Source organism: Somniosus microcephalus, chromosome 14, assembly GCF_052327205.1.
Source record: "Somniosus microcephalus isolate GS21.2 chromosome 14, FLI_Smic_1.0, whole genome shotgun sequence".
Taxonomy (NCBI): Eukaryota; Metazoa; Chordata; class Chondrichthyes; order Squaliformes; family Somniosidae; genus Somniosus; species Somniosus microcephalus.
The window spans coordinates 6655033-6673894 of NC_141000.1; the positions used below are offsets into that span (position 1 = coordinate 6655033).

Below are 18862 nucleotides of genomic sequence, written 5' to 3' on the forward strand. Positions count from 1 at the left end.
GCAGACAACACAAAGCTGGGTGGGAGGGTATGCTGTGAGGAGGATGTTGTGAAACTCCAGTACGATTTGGACAGGTTGGATGATTGGGCAGAAACATGGCAAATGCACTATAATGTGGATAAATGTGAGGTTATTAACTTTGGTGGCAAAAACAGGAAGGCAGACTATTATTTGAATGGCAATAGATTGGGAGAAGGGGAAGTGCAAAGAGACCTGGGTGTTCTTGTGCACCAGTCGCTGAAGGTAAGCATGCAGGTGCAGCAGGCGGTTAAGAAAGCAAATGGTATGTTGGCCTTCGTAGCAAGAGGGTTCGAGTACAGGAACAAGGATGTCTTGCTGCAGTTGTACAGGGCCTTGGTGAGACCGCACCTTGAGTATTGTGTGCAGTTTTGGTCGCCTTATCTGAGGAAGGACGTTCTTGCCATGGAGGGAGTGCAGCGAAGATTCACCAGGCTGATACCTGGGATGGCAAGAATGACGTATGAGGAGAGATTGTGTCGATTGGGCTTATACTCACTGGAGTTTAGAAGATTGAGAGGGGATCTCATCGAAACCTATAAAATTCTGTCAGGCCTGGACAGACTAGATGCAGGAAGGATGTTTCCGATGGCCGGGGAGTCCAGAACCAGGGGTCATAGTCTAAGGATAAGGGGTAAGCCATTTAGGACTGAAATGAGGAGGAATTTCTTCACCCAGAGAGTGGTGAACCTGTGGAATTCTCTGCCACAGAGGGCGGTGGAGGCCAGTTCATTAAATATATTCAAGAAGGAGTTGGATATATTTCTTAAGGCTAAAGGGATCAAGGGATATGGGGAGAAGGCAGGGACAGGGTACTGAATTTGGATGATCAGCCATGATCTCATTGAATGGCGGAGCAGGCTCGAGGGGCCGAATGGCCTACTCCTGCTCCTATCTTCTATGTTTCTATGTTTCTATGTTTCTATGATGGAAGATCATCGACCTGAAACATTGGCCCATGATTTCTGATAGGAGGCTTCCTGCGTGCAGATGCCTCCTATCGGAAAAAAATCTACTCACTTACCTGAGGGCTCCCGAGGTCCAGACACTTCTGCTCCTGGGCCTCTCCACAGTCGCAAGCGTCCCTGGGATCACGTGGGCCAGGCCAGCCAATGAAAGAAGGGAATCTGCCTTCATACATTTGACAGATAGACCTGTCAAAAGTATGAATGGAGATCACCCCAAAAAGACACTAAAACATTAAATAAACCATCATGTTTTTAAAATGAGTTAAAATTACATTAAATTAAATATTTTAAACAAAAATTTTATTTTTTGAAAAAAATAATTAATGTTTTTTACGGGGCTAAAAATAAACTTGCCTTTTTTAAAAGTAATTTTAAATTATAAATGAGTGGAAAAAAAAATCTTTTTTTACTTTTTTAAACTCTTATGCTGGTAAAAGCAGGCTTTATGCCTACTTTTACCAGGCGTAAGCTTTCTAAGGGTTTTAAGCGGGCTGAGGTTCTGCAGAAAGCGGAACTCTCCACCTGCAGAGGCCCTTCTCCAGGGCAGGCGTCCGATCTGTCAAGAGCATTCTCGTACACACCCGTAAGCATCGGAAAATACAGGCCAATAACTCTGTTTCTTTCTCCACAGAAGCTGTCTGACCAGCTGAATATTTTCCAGCATTTTCTGTTTTTATTTCAGATTATAACATTACTGCCACATCTTTTTACCTTATTTAAATGGAGCTGAAGTGGAACTAACTTACTGGTCTTGCTGTTGACTCGCCCTCTTTGACTGTAGGCTTACGTGTTCTAATAGGTTGGCCCGTAGAACATCTTGGCGGCCATTTCTCTTGAATTATGTCTTTGACTGAAAGTTTTGGAGAGCGCAATCCTTCTGCTGGTCTCAAACCAATATCTTTTGCATTGTTATACTCTTCAAACTCTCTAAAGATATAGAATGAATACATTTTATAATAATGATATAGTATATATGGTAACATAAATGTATCACAATAAGGGTCAATTGCAGATAATATCATCTGCAGAACTTGTGTAAATTGTACTTAATGGCCGCGATTTCGCATACCGAGGCAGGCTGAGTGCGGCCGACGTTGGTGGTGGGTTGCGACCCTGCTCCTGGCTCCATCACGCTATGTGAGAAGAATTTACTGTCGATTGGGCTTGTTAAGCCCACCCTGCGAGGTTCCCAGCCAATTAAAAGGAAGCGGGTCTGATGATGTCATTTGATGGCGCGACATCAGCCGGTTTCCTTAAAGGGACCATGTCCGCATTCATTTTGACAGTTGAGCTGTCAGTGTTCTGCATTGAGGTGCTGCAAATACTGACAAGCACTGCACAAAGGTGCACGGCTGCACCCAGGCTCTCCCATGACTCCCTTTCTCTCTCTCTGTCTCTCTGTTAACCCGCTACGTAATCCCACATGCCAAATGCGCCAGTGTTGCCAGACCTTAGCCCCTACATGTTTTACCATTCCCCAACCTCTTCATCATGTTCCTAGTGTTCCTAGGCTTCACTGAGAGATCCCACACTCCAGCCCCCAAATACTCCCAGAACCCAGTCATCCTCAACAATTCCTGCAACCCAACCGAGTGCGTGGCTCACTGAAAGCAGCATAATTAGAGATCTGTTCGTAATGTTAATGGGGATAATGATTCAGCTGCAACTGTCGAGCAAAGGCAGATGGCAGATGCTCAGAGTCTAATCAGATATTAAGGTACATGGGTGTTGCCAAGTCCAGAATTTGCTCCCCCTGTACTGTCAGACCTATAAGTAGTTCATAATCCCTTTAAATAGTGCTGGTGGTGGGGGACGGGGGTGTTCAGCTGTGCGAGGTTAAGACAGGACATAGGATGGAGCGTGGCATTCGGAAATGGCAGCACTGGCATCAAATCAGTGTTGCACACTGATTGACGTCATAATCTGCCTGCTCTGCATGCTGCTGGCGGTCATTAGGTGCATGCGCACAAACCCCTTTACAAAGATGGTGTCCAGCACACATTGCCATCAGAAGGGTGCACGCACGTCTCGGACACCATTTTCCACTGTTAGGGGGCTGTGTAATGCCTAAAAATTGGGTGCTACAGAGCCCAATTTCTCCCCCATAAAGTGTAAGAGATTAGCTTATTAAAGACCCAAAGAGAAATCTTCATGTAGAGCCGGAAGACATGCCTACAGTATTAAATGAGTACTTTGCATCTATCTTCACAAAAGAAACGGATGATGTGAAGGTTACACTAAAAGAGGAGAGGGAGGTTATGGACAAGATAGTAATAGATAGAGAAGATGTACTAAAAAGATTAGCATCAGTGAAAGTTGGTAGGTCACCTGGTCCGCATGGAATACATCCTAGGTTGCTGAAAGAAGCAAAGGTAGAAATAGCAGAGGCATTAACATAAGAACATATGAACATAAGAACAGAAGAATTAGGAGCAGGTGTAGGCCCCTCGAGCCTGCTCCGCCATTCAATAAGATCATGGCTGATCTTCGACCTCAGCTCTAATTTCTTGCCCGATCCTCATATCTCTTGATTCCCCAAGATAGTCCAAAAATCTATCTATCTCAGCTTTGAATATACTCAATGATTGAGCATTCAAAGCCCTTTGAGGTAGAGAATTCCAAAGATTCACCTTGGTCACAACCTTTCAGTACTCATCATTGTATAGCGTCGGACGACTGGAGGGTTGCTAATGCTATACCACTATTCAAGAAAAGGGAGAGTGATAAACCAGGAAACTACAGGTCAGTCAGCCTAACATCGATGATGGGGACGTTATTGGAAACCATTATCATGGACAACATAAACTTTAAATTGGAAAGACATGGGTTAATCAAGGAGAGCCAGCATGGATTTATTAAAGGCAAATTGTGTCTGCTAATTTGACTGAATTCTTTGATGAGGTAACAGAGAAGGTTGATTAAGGTAGTGCAGTAGATGTATATATGGACTTTCCAAAGGCATTCGACAAAGTGCCATACAGGAGGCTTGTTAAGAAGATAGAAGCCCATGGAATTAAGGGGAAAGTGGTGGTATGCTTACGGAATTGGCTCAGTGACAGGAAGCAGAGGGTGGTGGTGGACAGATATTTTTCATATTGGGAGGTGATTTGCAGTGGTATTCCCCAAGGGTCTGTTTTAGGTCCATTACCCTTTTAAAATTTTATAAATGACCTAGATTCAGGTGTAGGGAGCAGCATTATAAAGTTTGTTGATGATACGAAACTTGGCAACGTAGTAGATGGTGATGAGGATAGTTGTAGACTTAGAGTGAGAAAAACGACTCCCTCTGGCGAGTAGGTCAATAACCAGAGGTTTTAGATTTAAAATCATTGGCAAAAGATCTAGAGGGGGGATGAGGAGAACTATTTTCACTCAGAGAGTTGTCAGGATCTGGAATGCCCTACCTGAAAAGGTGCTGGAAGCAGACTCCATAAATAATTTTAAAAGGAAGTTAGACAGGTACATGAGGATGAGAAACTTACAGAGTTACGGACAAAAGGCGGGGGTGTGGGAATGAGCACGACTGCTTTTTCAAAGAGCCAACACAAGCACGATGGGCCGAATGGCCTCCTTCTATGCTGTAAGTTTCTATGATTCTATGACACCCATCTCCTGCTCGCTTGATCTCTTCCGACATTACAACAGGGGCAATACTTCAAAAGAACTCCATTAGCTGTAAAGCACTTTAGGACGTCCTGAGATCATGAAAGACGCTGTATAAATTCTGTCTGTCTGTCTGTCTGTCTGTCTTTGTTTCTGTCTTTCTGTCTTTCTTTCCCTTCCTAGCTCCCATGGTAACTGATTGTAAATGGTTCCCTCTCCATAGGTATCGTCCCTCTCTCTTTAGTATAAGCAAATGAGAAGTTTTAAAAATATGATAGATGATCCAAAACTTGCATTTATTTGAGATGTAATTTCTTTCACAATGCCATCATTTACAGCAACACACACAAGGGGGTGATTCTGACTTTGGGCGATACTGTAAAACGGGCTGCCAACTGGCTAGCCGCCATTTTTACATTATCGCACAGCCACAATTACCCGCACGGTGCTTTATCAAGTTAAAATTTTATAAATTCTGTCCACCAGTTGAAGGCAAATATTATTTTTATTGCGTTAAGAAAGGGTAAAATACTGCTATTCATTGATGAATGGCAATTAATTCCTTATGCACTCTTTTGCATCTTTCTACAATTGACTATGTGTTTTGTTCAATAGAAAAATTGCTCAAGTTACTAAAAAAAGTAATGTTAAGCTCCAAAATCTTTATTTAAAAAAAACACTGGAATAAGAGGTAACCTGAGAATATGTTAAACAATATCCCACTCCTAGGATTAAAAAGATTAAAAGGCGGTCATTAAGTTTTGTATTTCTTTCTAGTTTTGCCAGAGGAACGTATTTATATGCCCATTGTTTACCTGCAATCCAGCTTTTGTAAGCGACGTAACCTTAGATGCTGAATGTAATTTTCATAATATTTCTTATGTGCTTTCAGTGCTGCTACCTCCTCGTCATTGTGAGCGTACTCAGGGTCCACATAAGTGTGCTTTTTAATTTTTGTGGAACTGGCACTAAAAAAGATTAAATAAAAAATGCAGTTATATATTAACATGAAATAATACAGAGGTATGAGTAATTACAAGGCTGTAATCTAATCAAAGTGTTCAAGGTCAAGACAATAACCAATAGTTAAAGAAAAGTTTAAGTACTTTATAATGATCATTTGAAAGATCTGCCAAATGTTCGTGGGGGTTTATTATGTTGTTGCGTCACCTTTTGCACTAGCAGTAGCCATCCATGCATCAAGATATTTATCAAATTAGCAAAGATATTATATGATGAGTCTGCCTCAAACTGATTTGCTGTTGACGACTGTGCAGTTGATTCAATCTACATTCAGTATTAAACTTTAGAAAATATAAATAAAGGATATCACATGAATCACATAACACACAGACAATAACTTTATAAATTGTCAAATGCTGTGCCCATGCATTAATTTGCTGTTTGTGGGACCTTGCTGTGTGCAAGTTGGCTGTTGTGTTTGCCTATAAACAAGAATATTTGTACTTCAAAATAATTCATTGCTTTTAAAGCACTTTGCGATGTTCTGAGGTTGTGATAAAGCGCTATACAAATGCAAGTTCTTTACTTCAGAAAATCACAAGATATATATGGATGAGGGAGAGGAAAGGGCATAAAGACAAGGGAAAAGAGAAGGAAGGAGAAGGGAAAAGAGGAGGAAAGAGGGGGGAAGAGGGAATAGGAGCAGATGCGAGGAGGAGAGCAGTGGAAGGAGGAGATGGGAAAAAAAGGGAAAAGGAGGTTGGGAAAGGAGGGAAAGGGGAATAGAGGAAGTGAGGAGGAATCTGAGGGCAATGGGAAGAAGGGAGGGGTGATGAAAGAAGGAGAAGGGAGATGGGGATGAGAGGAGGGGGAAGGTGGAGAAGAAAGAGAAGGGAAACCAGAGGGGATTAGAGGAGGAGGGGGAGGGAAGCGGGAGTGGAGGGCATAGGGACAGAGAAAAGGGGACGGAGGAAGGGGGAAGGAGAAAGGACAATGGGGGAAGAGGAACAACATATCAACAGGAAGGGGCATTTAACTCAGTGGAAGTGGGTGCATTGTAAAGCCAGGCATCGAGCTTAATGGAGAGGGAACTAAGAGTCCAGAATTCTGTCTCATTGTGGGGGTGGGGTAGAAAGTCATCGGCCGGAATTTTCACATTGCAGAGCGTGCGAGTTTGGGGGCAGGTCGGCGGTTAAAAGCGCTGAAATTGACAACGCGTCGGGAACCCACCGTCATCCCGCCGCATTCCGCCTTCCACTGGGGCGCGTTTCGAGGCGCACCGCGGACCCACTCGGGAGAGGCGGGCGACCTCATTGAGGTTGTTAACTGCTCGTTTAGAGACCCTTAACAGCCTGTTTAATGTGAGGTTTCAACTTTAACTGGTTGCGCATGGCATTCATGCACCTCGGGAACCTCGCCTGTGAAGGAGAGGCGGAAGCACAGTGGCCATTGTGCAACTTCATTTAGTAACGGTTGGAAAAAGCACATGAATACTCACACCTTACACATGTTTCCTTGCCTAAGGGCAAGGCTCTTGCTGACACCATTTTGTGCAGAGATTTTCAGGAGTTTGCAGGTGACTGCTGCAACCTCAGAAGCCACTCTCATCACATTGCTAGTCACTCTCAGTACATTGGAGGATTGTGTCTCTGATCTCCACTTTACCTGGCATCTATTAGATCAGCATGGGTGCTGCTGTCTCACCTTGGACCTCAGATTCGGACCAAGATGAGCCCCAGCACCAACAACACCAGCCACACCAGCAGCAGCAACAACACCAGCAGCAGCAGCAACCACACCAGCAACCTTCTCCTCACCGACCTGATGCTCCACAGGAGAGAGGGGGTCAGCGCAGGGTTGCACTGCGCTGAAGGCGATACCCCAGCACAGGGTATACAGGCAGAGGATGAGCTTCCTGGACATGACTGTGCAGCAGTGCTTCAGGAGGCTCAGGCAATGGTGCCAGATCATCGCAGAAATTTGGAGCTTGCTGGAAGAAGACTTCCTGCCCAGAGGACCCAGTGGACACGCCTTACCAGTGGCTGTCAAAGTCACCACCACACTCAACATCATCGCCTCAGGCTCCTTCCAGCGATCTGCAGCAGATATTTGCAGGATCTCGCAGTTGGCCGCCCATCGATGCATCACCCAGGTGACTGATGCCAAGTCATCCAATTATATAAACTTTGCCACTGATGAAGCCAGTGTTACTGAGCGGGCGCTCAGATTTGTGGCTCTAGCTGGCTTCCCACAGGTGCAGGGCATCACTGACTGCACACATGTGGCCATCAAGGCACCCCCACATCACTCAGGGGTGTTTGTGAACTGCAAGGGCTTCCACTCCCTCAATGTGCAGCTCGTCTGAAACCATAAAAAGATCATCATGCATGTGTGTGCCAGATTCCCTGGCAGCTGTCATGACTCTTTTGTGTGGCATCAAGGAGCCCTAGTAAAATTGAAGTCAATGGGAATCGGGGGGAAAACTCTCCACTGGCTGGAGTCATACCTAGCACAAAGGAAGATGGTTGTGGTTGTTGGAGGCCAATCATCTCAGCCCCAGCACATCGCTGCAGGAGTTCCTCAGGGCAGTGTCCTAGGCCCAACCATTTTCAGCTGCTTCATCAATGGCCTTCCATCCATCATATGATTGCACAATGTTCAGTTCCATTCGCAACTCCTCAGATAATGAAGTAGTCCATGCCCGAATGCAGCAAGACCTGGATGACATTCAGGCTTGGGCTGATAAGTGGCAAGTAACATTCGCGCCACATAAGTGCAGGCAATGACTATCTCCAAACAAGTGAGAGTATAACCTCTGCCCCTTGACATTTAACAGCATTACCATTGCCAAATCCCCCACCATCAACATCCTCGGGGTCACCATTGACCAGAAACTTAACTGGACCAGCCACATAAATACTGTGGCTACAAGAGCAGGTCAGAGGCTGGTTATTCTGTGACGAGTGTCTCACCTCCTGACTCCCCAAAGCCTTTCCACCATCTACAAGGCACAAGTCAGGAGTGTGATGGAATACTCTCCACTTGCCTGGATGAGTGCAGCTCCAACAACACTTAAGAAGCTCGGCACCATCCAGGACAAAGCAGCCCGCTTGATTGGCACCCCATCCACCACCTTCAACATTCACTCTCTCCACCACCGGCACACCGTGGCTGCAGTGTGTACCATCTACAAGATGCACTGCAGCAACTCGCTAAGGCTTCTACGACAGCACCTCCCAAACCCACGACCTCTACCACCTAGAAGGACAAGGGCAGCAGGCGCAAGGGAACTCGGTCACCTCCAAATTTCCCTCCAAGTCAAACACCATCCCGACTTGGAAATATATCACCGTTCCTTCATCATCTCTGGGTCAAAATCCTGGAACGCCCTCCTTAACAGCACTGTGGGAGTACCTTCACCACACGGACTGCAGCGGTTCAAGAAGGCGGCTCACCACCACCTTCTCAAGGGCAACTAGGGATGGGCAATAAATGCTGGCCTTGCCAGCGTCGCCCACATCCCAGGAACAAATAAAAAGAAAGTAAGACATTTGTGGGGAAAATACGCTTTTTCTTGCCTCTGCCTGCTGGAGTACCACCTCAAAATCAGGCGGTAAAGGCAGGAAAATCCAGACATATCTTTGTAAGGGGAAACACCTTCATCATATTCTCTGTGGAAAAGAGGCATCAACTGAAGAGGCCACAGAAATTAACCAGGAGGCAGGGCTTCCAAGAATCAATGTGACCTGAATTTCAAAATTAAAAAGTGGTAAATAAATCAGTTTTATTCAGCAAGTTTGTTTGAGACATTCCTAGCAGAAATAAAACATATTACCTGTATACAGAAATTAGTAATATTCTGTTCCAATACTGTGAGAGTTATCACATGAGTGTGCACTCTCACCTCTGAGTCAGAAGGTTGTGTGTTCAAGCCCCACTCCAGAGACCAATCATCAAGCCATTGTTTCCAGGACTGTCACTGACCTCATCTCCTCTGGAGATCTTCCCTCCATGGCTGTCAACCTCATAGTTCCCCAAACCCCGCACAGCCCGCTTCTACCTCCTTCCCAAGATCCATAAACAGGGCTGCCCTGGTGGACCCATCGTTTCAGCCTGTTCTTGCCCCACGGAACTGATTTCTTTCTATCTCAACTCTATTTTTTCTCCCCTTGTCCAGTCTCTTCCCACCTACATTTGCAACTCTTCCGACGTCCTCCGCCACTTTAAGTTTCCAGTTTCCTGGCCCCAACCATCTCCTTTTCACTATGGACGTCTAATCCCTCTATACCTCCATCCCCCACCAGGACGGCCTGAGGGCGCTCCGCTTCTTCCTTGAACAGAGGCCCAACCAGTCCCCAACTACCACCACCCTCCTCCACCTGGCAGAACTTGTTCTCACATTGAACAACTTCTCCTTTGACTCCACTCACTTCCTCCAAATGAAAGGTGTAGCTATGGGAACCTGCATGGGCCCTAGCTATGCCTGCCTTTTCATGAGATATGTGGAACATTCTTTGTTCCAGTCCTACTCAGGTCCCCTCCCTCACCTCTTTTTCCGGTACATTGATGACTGTATTGGTGCCGTTTCCTGCTCTCGCCCTGAACTAGAAAATTTCATTCACTTTGCTTCCAATTTCCACCCTTCCCTCGCCTTCACATAGTCCATCTCCAACTCTTTTCTTCCCTTCCTTGACTCCTCTGTCTCCATTTCTGGCGATAGGCTATTGACAACCATCTACTACAAGCCCACTGACTCCCACAGCTACCTGGACTACACTTCCTCCCACCCACTTCCTGTAAGGACTCTATTCCATTCTCCCAGTTTCTCTGTCTCAGCCGCATCTGTTCTGATGATGTCACCTTCCATACCAGTGCTTCCGATATGCCTTCTTTTATCCTCAACTGAGGATTCCCCTCTACCGTGGTTGACATGGCCCTCGACCATGTCCATTCCATTTCCCGCACTTCTGCTCTCACCACGATAGGGTTCCCCTTGTCCTCACCTTTTATCCCACCAGCTTCCACATTCAACGGATCAACCTCCGCCATTTCCGCCACCTCCAACGTGATCCCACCACCAAACACATCTTCCCCTCACCTCCCGTTTCAGCATTCTGAAGGGACCGCTCCCTCCGCAACACCCTGGTCCACTCCTCAATCACCCCAACAGCCCCTCTCCATCCCACGGCACCTTCCCGTGCAAGCGCAGGAGATGCAACAGCTGCCCTTTTACCTCTTCCCTTCCCACTGTCCAGGGCCCCAAACACCCCTTCCAGGTGAAACAGCGATTTACTTGTACTTCTTGCAATTTAGTATACTGTATTCGCTGCTCACGAAGTGGTCTCCTCTACATTGAGGAGACCAAACGCAGGTTGGGTGACCGCTTTGTAGAACACCGCCGTTCAGTCCGTAAGGGTGACCCTGAGCTTCTGGTCGCTTGTCACTTTAATTCTCCCCTCCACTCCCACTCTGACCTCTCTGCCCTCGGCCTCTTACACTGTTCCAATGAAGCTCAACGTAAGCTCAAGGAACAGCACCTCATCTTTCGACTAGGCACTTTAAAGCCTTCTGGACTCAACATTGAGTTCAACAATTTCAGACTCTAACCCCCCATTTTTTCAGGCGGCAGCTGTTGATGATTCTGCCAACCCCATTTGCAACATTTAATCTCTCCTGCCTTCAACCCTAGCACAGACCGTCCCTTTAGTTCCTTCCTCCCCTCCCCCCCCGCCCCTTTCCCTGCCTCTGCACCTGCTTAAAACCTGTTACATCTCCAACTTTTACCAGTTCTGACGAAGGGTCACAGACCTGAAACGTTAACTCTGTTTCTCTCTCCACAGATGCTGCCTGATCTGCTGAGTATTTCCAGCATTTTCTGTTGTTATTTCAGATTTCCAGCATCCGCAGTATTTTGCTATTGTACTTGAGTACATAATCTAGGTTGGCATTTCTGTGCCCTACTGAAGGAAGGCGGCACTGTCGGAGATACCGTCTTTTGGATGAGACGTTAATCCGAGGCCCTGTCTGCCCTTTCAGGTAGACGTAAAAGGTCCCATGTCATTATTCGAAGAAGAGCAGCGGTGTTCACCTGGCCAACATTTATCCCTCAACCAACACCTAAAACAGATTATCTTGTAGGAATAGGTGTATTCCTAACCAAATCACTGAGGTCGACTGAGGAGAAACAATCCAATAGGTTTTTAATGAAGGATTTGACAAAGTACAGAAACCAACAAAGATCAATGCAGGAGAACCTTGGAACAGGTCTTACCCCAGTGGGGACGCTACGAGGACTGACTAGGCAGTCCGGAGGTTTGTGCGATGACGTCATCGCGTTTGCGTCGTGACGTCATCGTGTTGCTCGCGTTTGGGGCGGTCACGTGACTCGCGTGATGACGTCACTGCGTTTACCCGGCACCCGGCACTGCAGCTGGCCGTTGCGGCCGAAGTCAGGAACGGAAGGCCGAACCGGGCCGGCAGCCGTCGCGGGAGCGGGAGGCAGAACCGGTCCGGCGCCCGTCGCGGGAGCGGAAGGCCGAGCTGGGCCGGCTCGCGTCTTTAAAGGGGCAACGCCCCGTACAGGTAAACTGTATGTACAAACATAGGTAAGTTAAAGGGAATTATGTAACATAAGTAAGGGACACCCGGTGGTACCGCTACAATCTGGTGATTTATTTCATTGGTGTTTTGTGGGAGCTTGCTGTACACAAATTGGCTGCCATGTTTCCTACATTACGACAATAACTACAGTTCAAAAGTACTTAATTGGCTGTAAAGCGTTTGGGACGTCCTGAGATCATGAAAGGCACTATATAAATGCAAGGTTTTTTTGTGTAAGTACTCACATGTATTTTTCATATCTGTTGCTGGGTCTGATACTTGCAGAGCTGCCATCAGGGATTGAAACAAATGCACTGGTTTCTAAATTGTTGCTTCTATTTTGACTATGGGGTGTGTTTTCACAGCCAGTAAGGAGTGTAACAGGAGATGAATCACTGTATTTGCTTATTTGATCAGTTGACTCCTGAGCCAACAGTCCAGTTTCTTTGGCTGCAGCAGGAGTCATCCCTAAGGATGAAACACAAATGTAAATTTAATCATACAAAAAATAATTTGGGTTCTATATGTTCCTCATGCAAGAATAATTTGTATTTCTGAACTAAAGAAAGAACGGCCAGAGCCCGAAATTCCCATCAGGCACAGGGCAGGTATTGAGCAGATCACCCAATGAGGTAGCAGAAAGTGGGGCAGAAGCCAGTTCTGCTTCGATGAACAAGGCCCAACAAAATTCTGGAAAAGGAGAAATAGTGCTAATCTGCACCTGCCCCTCTACATGTATGTCTGGGGGAGTTCCCACACCAATCCTGGAATTCCACCCAATACCCTAACAGACTTCTGTGGAACTCCCGTTAGCTGAGAACTGGCTTGAGTCCTGTTGTGGCCTCAGGAAATGCCCCAGAACTTTTACAGCCAAAGCGACTCAAACCTGGAGGATCAATGTGCCCTGACCATGCCAATGAGCCCAGCCCCACAGCTTTTGAATAGGGTTTTGGCTTCTGGGCACGCCACAAGTGCGACACCCACCTTATTGGTAAAGCCTCCTACATAAGTGTCCAGGGCACACACCTGAAACGGGCGTTAACCCCTTTGCATATGCAAATTGGTTGGCCTAACACCTGTCTGAGGCCCCCTTTGCAAAACTGGATTGCACATAGCCGCAGCATGCACCATGCATGCTGCAGTCAGTTTCTTCAAGTGCTTGACAGCCAAAGCAGTGGTCCTAAAAGGGGCCACTGGAGAGTGCCACTGAAAAGGTAAGTTTTTTACTTAGGAGTGTTTCTCCCGGCTCCACATTAAATCTGCGGGCCACAGCCAGCTGCCGCTTGCCCCCTCCCAATTGCCTCCCACATCCCCACCCATAATTACGCCCTTGGTCGGCATCCAGGCTGGCCGATCTTGTTGCCTGCGGGACCAATGAGCTGCCTCTGGGGCCGCAACTGCCGCCCGCAGCTTGCCAGTAATAGGCAGATGAGGCCCGAAATAACAACAGAAAACGCTGGAAAAACTCAGCAGGCCAGGCATCATCCGTGGAGAGAGAAACAGAGTTAACGTTTCAGGTCGAAACCCTTCTTCAGAACTGAGAAAAAATCAGGAAATGAAACAGATTAAAAGGCCAGTTTGGGGGCTGGGAAATGGGGGAGGGGATGAAAGAACAAAAGGGAAGGTCTGGGAGAGGTGAAGAGACATTAAGAGATATTCAAGACAAGGCGAGATGGTAATAGGACAGATAAAGAGACAAAAGATGGCTCTAGATGAAGTGTGAAATGCGCTGGCAGAGTAAGAGACAGCTGCCATGTGGGAGAGAAAAAAAGGAAAAGGCACAAACCAAAGGTGTGGTTAAAAAATACAATTTGCCGTGGTCCTGCCGCCAGCCTGATTAGGCACTGCAATGGGTTCGTGCCCCGATTCAGGTTCAATCCAATTTCTAGGTCTATAAGTCCTAAAAAGTATAAAGCAAGCTACCTATACAATTACTGGTTTATCTTGTTACCATGTTTTGTACTCCTCTAGTTTGATAGTAACACTGAGCTGTGGATAACACTCTATATTCATGACCCTATCCCGGCATCTCTGATATTAACCTGCACGGTTCTGCAAGTGGATAAGGCACCTATCTAAAGCAGCCTCATAAATTTATGCAAATTAGGATCCTAGTTAGTTAATAGGACCCCATGACCTTTTAACCAGGGCCTGAGTGGAGAATCCCCCTTGGTTTTCCAGCCAGCGGAAGCAGGTGGGCAGCTGGTGGAAGGACAAAGAGGTAAGTAAAACAATTTCCTTTGTGGGGCTTAGAGGAGCAGGAGTAAGGAAAGTCGCAGCCTTCCCTGACCTTGACCCCACCCACCCCTTCCCTCCTGCGAAGCCCTCCCAAAACTTCCAGACGTGCCACATATCCGAAAGTCGGTGAGCAGCCAAGGGCCACCCGTACTTTGCCTGCTGGCAGCTGCTCTTGGCCCTCCCATTCTGGGTGGGAAGTGGCCCGGCAGCATTTAAATGAGGCCTGGGAGTTAAAATACACCATGCCTGAAACGTAAGCCAGTGAGTGCATTTTGCACTTGCCCTGACGCCCCTCCCCACCAACCCCCCCTGCCCCACCTGCCCGCTTCGGGTCAAAATCGACTCTAAAACGACTGCTTATAACCAGAAATTCTAAAGCATATCGCGTTTATCATAATCAGAAATACGAGGCAACTCAGCAGATTATATCTTCCCTTTACTATTACTTAAATATTTAAATGTACATCACATAACATCAGTAGAAAATATTAGAATGGAAGGTATATAGCTGCAAAATAAAATATAACAAACTTTGTTGGCTAATTGCTTCGCAATAGCGTACATAAACTTGTGTATCATTAATGACCAATTACTACCACAAAAACAAGCCAAAGACAATCATTAATAAGGGAAAGACTTCAATCTCACACCATAGTCCATCCTTTTAATAAAAAGGATAAATTCACAGCTCCCACATTCAATGTGGCTACAACACTGTGGCAATGTTTCTCAGACCAGGAGAGAAATTAGGAAACACTTCTACGCACAAAGGGTGGTACAAGTGTGCAACTCTCGCAGACAAAAAGCAGTAAGATTCATAATTATAAATCTGAGCTCAATAGATTTTTGGTAGCCAAGGGTATTAAGGGACATGGAGCTAAGGCGGGTAAATGGAGTCATGATCTCATTGAATGGCAGAACAGGCTCAAGGGGCTGAATGGCCTATTCGTGTTCCAATGACCTGTGTTTCTATTGAGTGTAGTTTCCTACTGGGAGCACCTGACCTGTAAAATTATCCTGAGGTATCACCACATATGTAGATTAACTATAGCGTTTCATAACTATGTTGTAAACCTACGAGGAATTAATTTTGGTTCCAGTTTCTTCATGGTAGATTTGCAAACACCTGTTAAAATGATTTTTATTTGATGAAATGATTGCATCTTCAATGTTTCTGGATTGTCTGGAAGCAACACTAATCCAAAAAAGTCAATCACTTGGTTTACGTTAAAGGTGCCAAGTTGGTGTGCAGCAAAGCAGATGACAATATCCTGTTTGATGGAAAAGAAGAAAAATAGTTACATTTGCATAATATCGTTTTGACTTGGCTAAATCAGTACCTTTGGCATGAAATCAAGGTAACAATTATTGTGCAGACACAATTCTAGTAGCCAGGGTTTTCCACTTCTGCAATCACTAGTCCATAATTTTCTGACCATTCATTTTAATGGGTGGAAAATTGCACCACTCCTGACCCCCCCGCAACATCGTCGCTGCTCCCAAACCCCCTCCCCACCCCATTGCCCCTGCTCCCGATCCCTCTATCGCCACCGCTCCCGATCCTCCCGCAAGGAGATCATTAGTGAGGGCTGTAAAGGAGCCATTCATTCTGTCCCCTTCCCCCTTCAAATAATGGTTGCCTAGTGCAGTGGCATAAAATGAAGGCATCACGACTGCTAATAGGATAGCAGGGATTTATTTATCACTTGGTGCATATGGTCAAAATCGGCACATTCACTGATTAGAAGCCCTTTATGTTTATGAATGGAGTTGGTGTCATCTATAACACTTTGCACTTTTGGAAAACTTTCCACCTGGAAAAAGTGCTATTCCCTGTCACGCTGCTGATACATTTCCAAGGGGAAAATGACAAAAGAGTTTTCACTAACAAACAATGCTTCTTCCACCTGGTTGATGCGCCAGTGCACTGCCAACTGATTTATTTGGTAGGTATCACCTGAGGCAGCTTAGAACGATCTGGTGGCATTTTCACAGCCACCAGCAGAGCCATCCCTCTGGTAGATGTCGACTGATGATGTCCATTGTATATGGGCTTGCAAAGCACTCAGTGCATTCCAAGTAAGAAAACCAGGAAATCACACCTGGTGGTCCTCATTATTATTATTTTCCATAATTTTTACAGCTCAAAGATCCTGCTGACTGAAAAATCATAGTCAGTTAAAATTGGGAGAGTAACAGATCTGAGGCCTGCTTTTCCGAGTCTCCTGCTTCCAGTCCACCCCAGCACTAGCGAAGCAGAGTGGAAAAATCTGTCCTTATATCTCTAAGTGAATTTGCCAACTAAATACTAATTTGTATGCAGATTGTGTTATAGGTCTGTACCCAATAGGAATCCAACTCATTTCACACACCACCTCAACCAGCAGAGGAGACTTTCATCCCATCAGTCTGAGCTGAATTTTAATCAACAACCCATTTTAAAAAAAATTCCACAGCATAAGAGTGATAATTGCTCAAGTCACCACTCTACTCGCAAAAAAAATTCCCTACATCAAGTAAAAGGAATGCTACATGTGTCAAAAATCATTTAGTAACTCATACAGTAATAATTACATTTTTCTCTCAAATCTACACATTTTATAACATTATGCAAATGAGAAAATTACAGCGTATTTGGAAAACATTTACCTTTGATTGTCCAGGCTTAATCTTTCCTTTTGCAGGAGTGACCTGAAAGTGTGCTATCTTCTGGAACTGGAAGGTGAGTGGAAGCAATGGGGAGTCATTTCGAAGAGTACCCTTAACATTCACTTTTTCACCAAGAAGACATTCCTGGAAATCAAATTCTCTTACTGGACTGATGTTTAAATTGACGGGAAACCCAGTTCCAGTCAGTGTTAACTCAACCTGCTGTCGATCTACAAAAATGAGAAATGAAACAACAAGCAAAGTCTTCCACGTGCATTCAAATACCTGAAATTTGCAGATCAAGATTTTGGGAATTTAAAAATATATTGGCCTCGATTTTCCTGCAATGGTGAGATTGGCAATCTACACTGTCAACATTGCCATCTAGCATGCCAATCTCGGCATTAATAAATTACTCCAAATTTTCCTGCATATCTAATTAGAATACAAAAGGTAAATCATGCTTGACTAATCTACTGGAACTTTTTGAGGATTTAACTGGTAGAATAGATAAGGGAGAACCAGTGGATGTGGTGTATTTGGACTTTCAGAAGGCTTTCGATAAGGTCCCGCAATAGAGATTAGCGTGTAAAGTTAATGCACATGGATTGGGGGTAAGGTACTGACTTGGATAGAGAACTGGTTGGCAGACAGGAAGCAAAGAGTTGGAATAAACGGGTCTTTTTCCGAGTGGCAGGCAGTGACTATTGGGGTACCACAGGGATCTGTGCTAGGACCCCAGCTAGTCACAATATATATTAATGCTCTAAACGAGGGAACTAGATGTAATGTCTCCAAGTTTGCAGATGACACAAAGCTGGGTGGGCGTGTGTGCTGTGAGGAGGATGCAGAGAAACTCCAGTATGATTTGGACAGGTTGGGTGATCGGGCAGATGCATGGCAGATGCAGTATAATGTGGATAAATGCAAGGTTATCCACTTTGGTGGAAAAAACAGGAAGGCAGATTATTATCTGAACAGCAATAGATTGGGAAAAGGGGAAGTGCAACGAGACCTGGGTGTGCTTGTGCACCAGTCGCTGAAGGTAAGCATGTAGGTGCAGCAGGCGGTTAAGAGGGCAAATGGTATGTTGGCCTTCATAGCGAGAGGATTCGAGTACAGGAGCAAGGATGTCTTGCTGCAGTTATACAAAGCCTTGGTGAGACCACACCTTGAATATTGTGTGCAGTTTTGGTCACCTTATCTGAGGAAGGATGTTCTTGCCATGGAGGGAGTGCAGCGAAGATTCACCAGACTGATACCTGGGATGGCAGGAATGACGTATGAAGAGAGATTGGGTCGATTAGGCTTATATTAGCTAGAGTTTAGAAGAGTGAGAGGGGATCTCATTGAAACTTATAAAATTCTAACAGGACTAGACAGACTAGATGCAGGAAGGATGTTCCCGATGGCGGGAGAGTCCAGAACCAGGGGTCACAGTCTAAGGATAAGGGGTAAGCCATTTAGGTCAGAGGAGGAGGAATTTCCTCACCCAAACAGTGGTGAACCTGTGGAATTCTCTACCACAGAAGGCAATTGAGGCCAATTCATTAAATATATTCAAGAAGGAGTTAGTTATATTTCTTAAGGCTAAAGGGATCAAGGGATATGGGGAGAAAGAAGGGACAGGGTACTGAATTTGGATGATCAGCCATGATCTCATTAAATGGCAGAGCAGGATCGAGGGGCCGAATGGCCTACTCCTGCTCCTATCTTCCATGTTTCTATGTAATACACTACAGTGGGCATAGCAGCAAATCAGAAGTGGCACAGCCAATGGCCAATGTAACGGTGCCAAGTGGATTGTGTTTAGACTGAGGTGT

The 18862-nt window shown here is 45.6% G+C and overlaps 1 protein-coding gene and 1 long non-coding RNA gene across 3 annotated transcripts in view; one reads left to right on the forward strand and one right to left on the reverse strand.

Annotated features, from left to right (window-relative positions):
• Positions 1-18862, reverse strand: part of LOC147107297 (cilia- and flagella-associated protein 47-like) — a 797073-nt gene that overhangs the window by 682890 nt on the left and 95321 nt on the right. For both annotated transcript variants that reach the window (XM_086006182.1, XM_086006181.1), the window contains 5 exons: positions 17040-17269; positions 15469-15661; positions 12398-12620; positions 5405-5557; positions 1733-1913 (listed from right to left, as the gene is read on the reverse strand). In XM_086006182.1, the coding sequence (XP_085862308.1) occupies positions 1733-1913; positions 5405-5557; positions 12398-12620; positions 15469-15661; positions 17040-17269 (980 nt within the window). The remainder of the gene's footprint in view (positions 1-1732; positions 1914-5404; positions 5558-12397; positions 12621-15468; positions 15662-17039; positions 17270-18862) is intronic.
• The window catches only part of LOC147107298 (uncharacterized), an 81139-nt gene that overhangs the window by 60664 nt on the left and 1613 nt on the right, over positions 1-18862 (forward strand). The gene's annotated exons all lie outside the window — the stretch shown is intronic.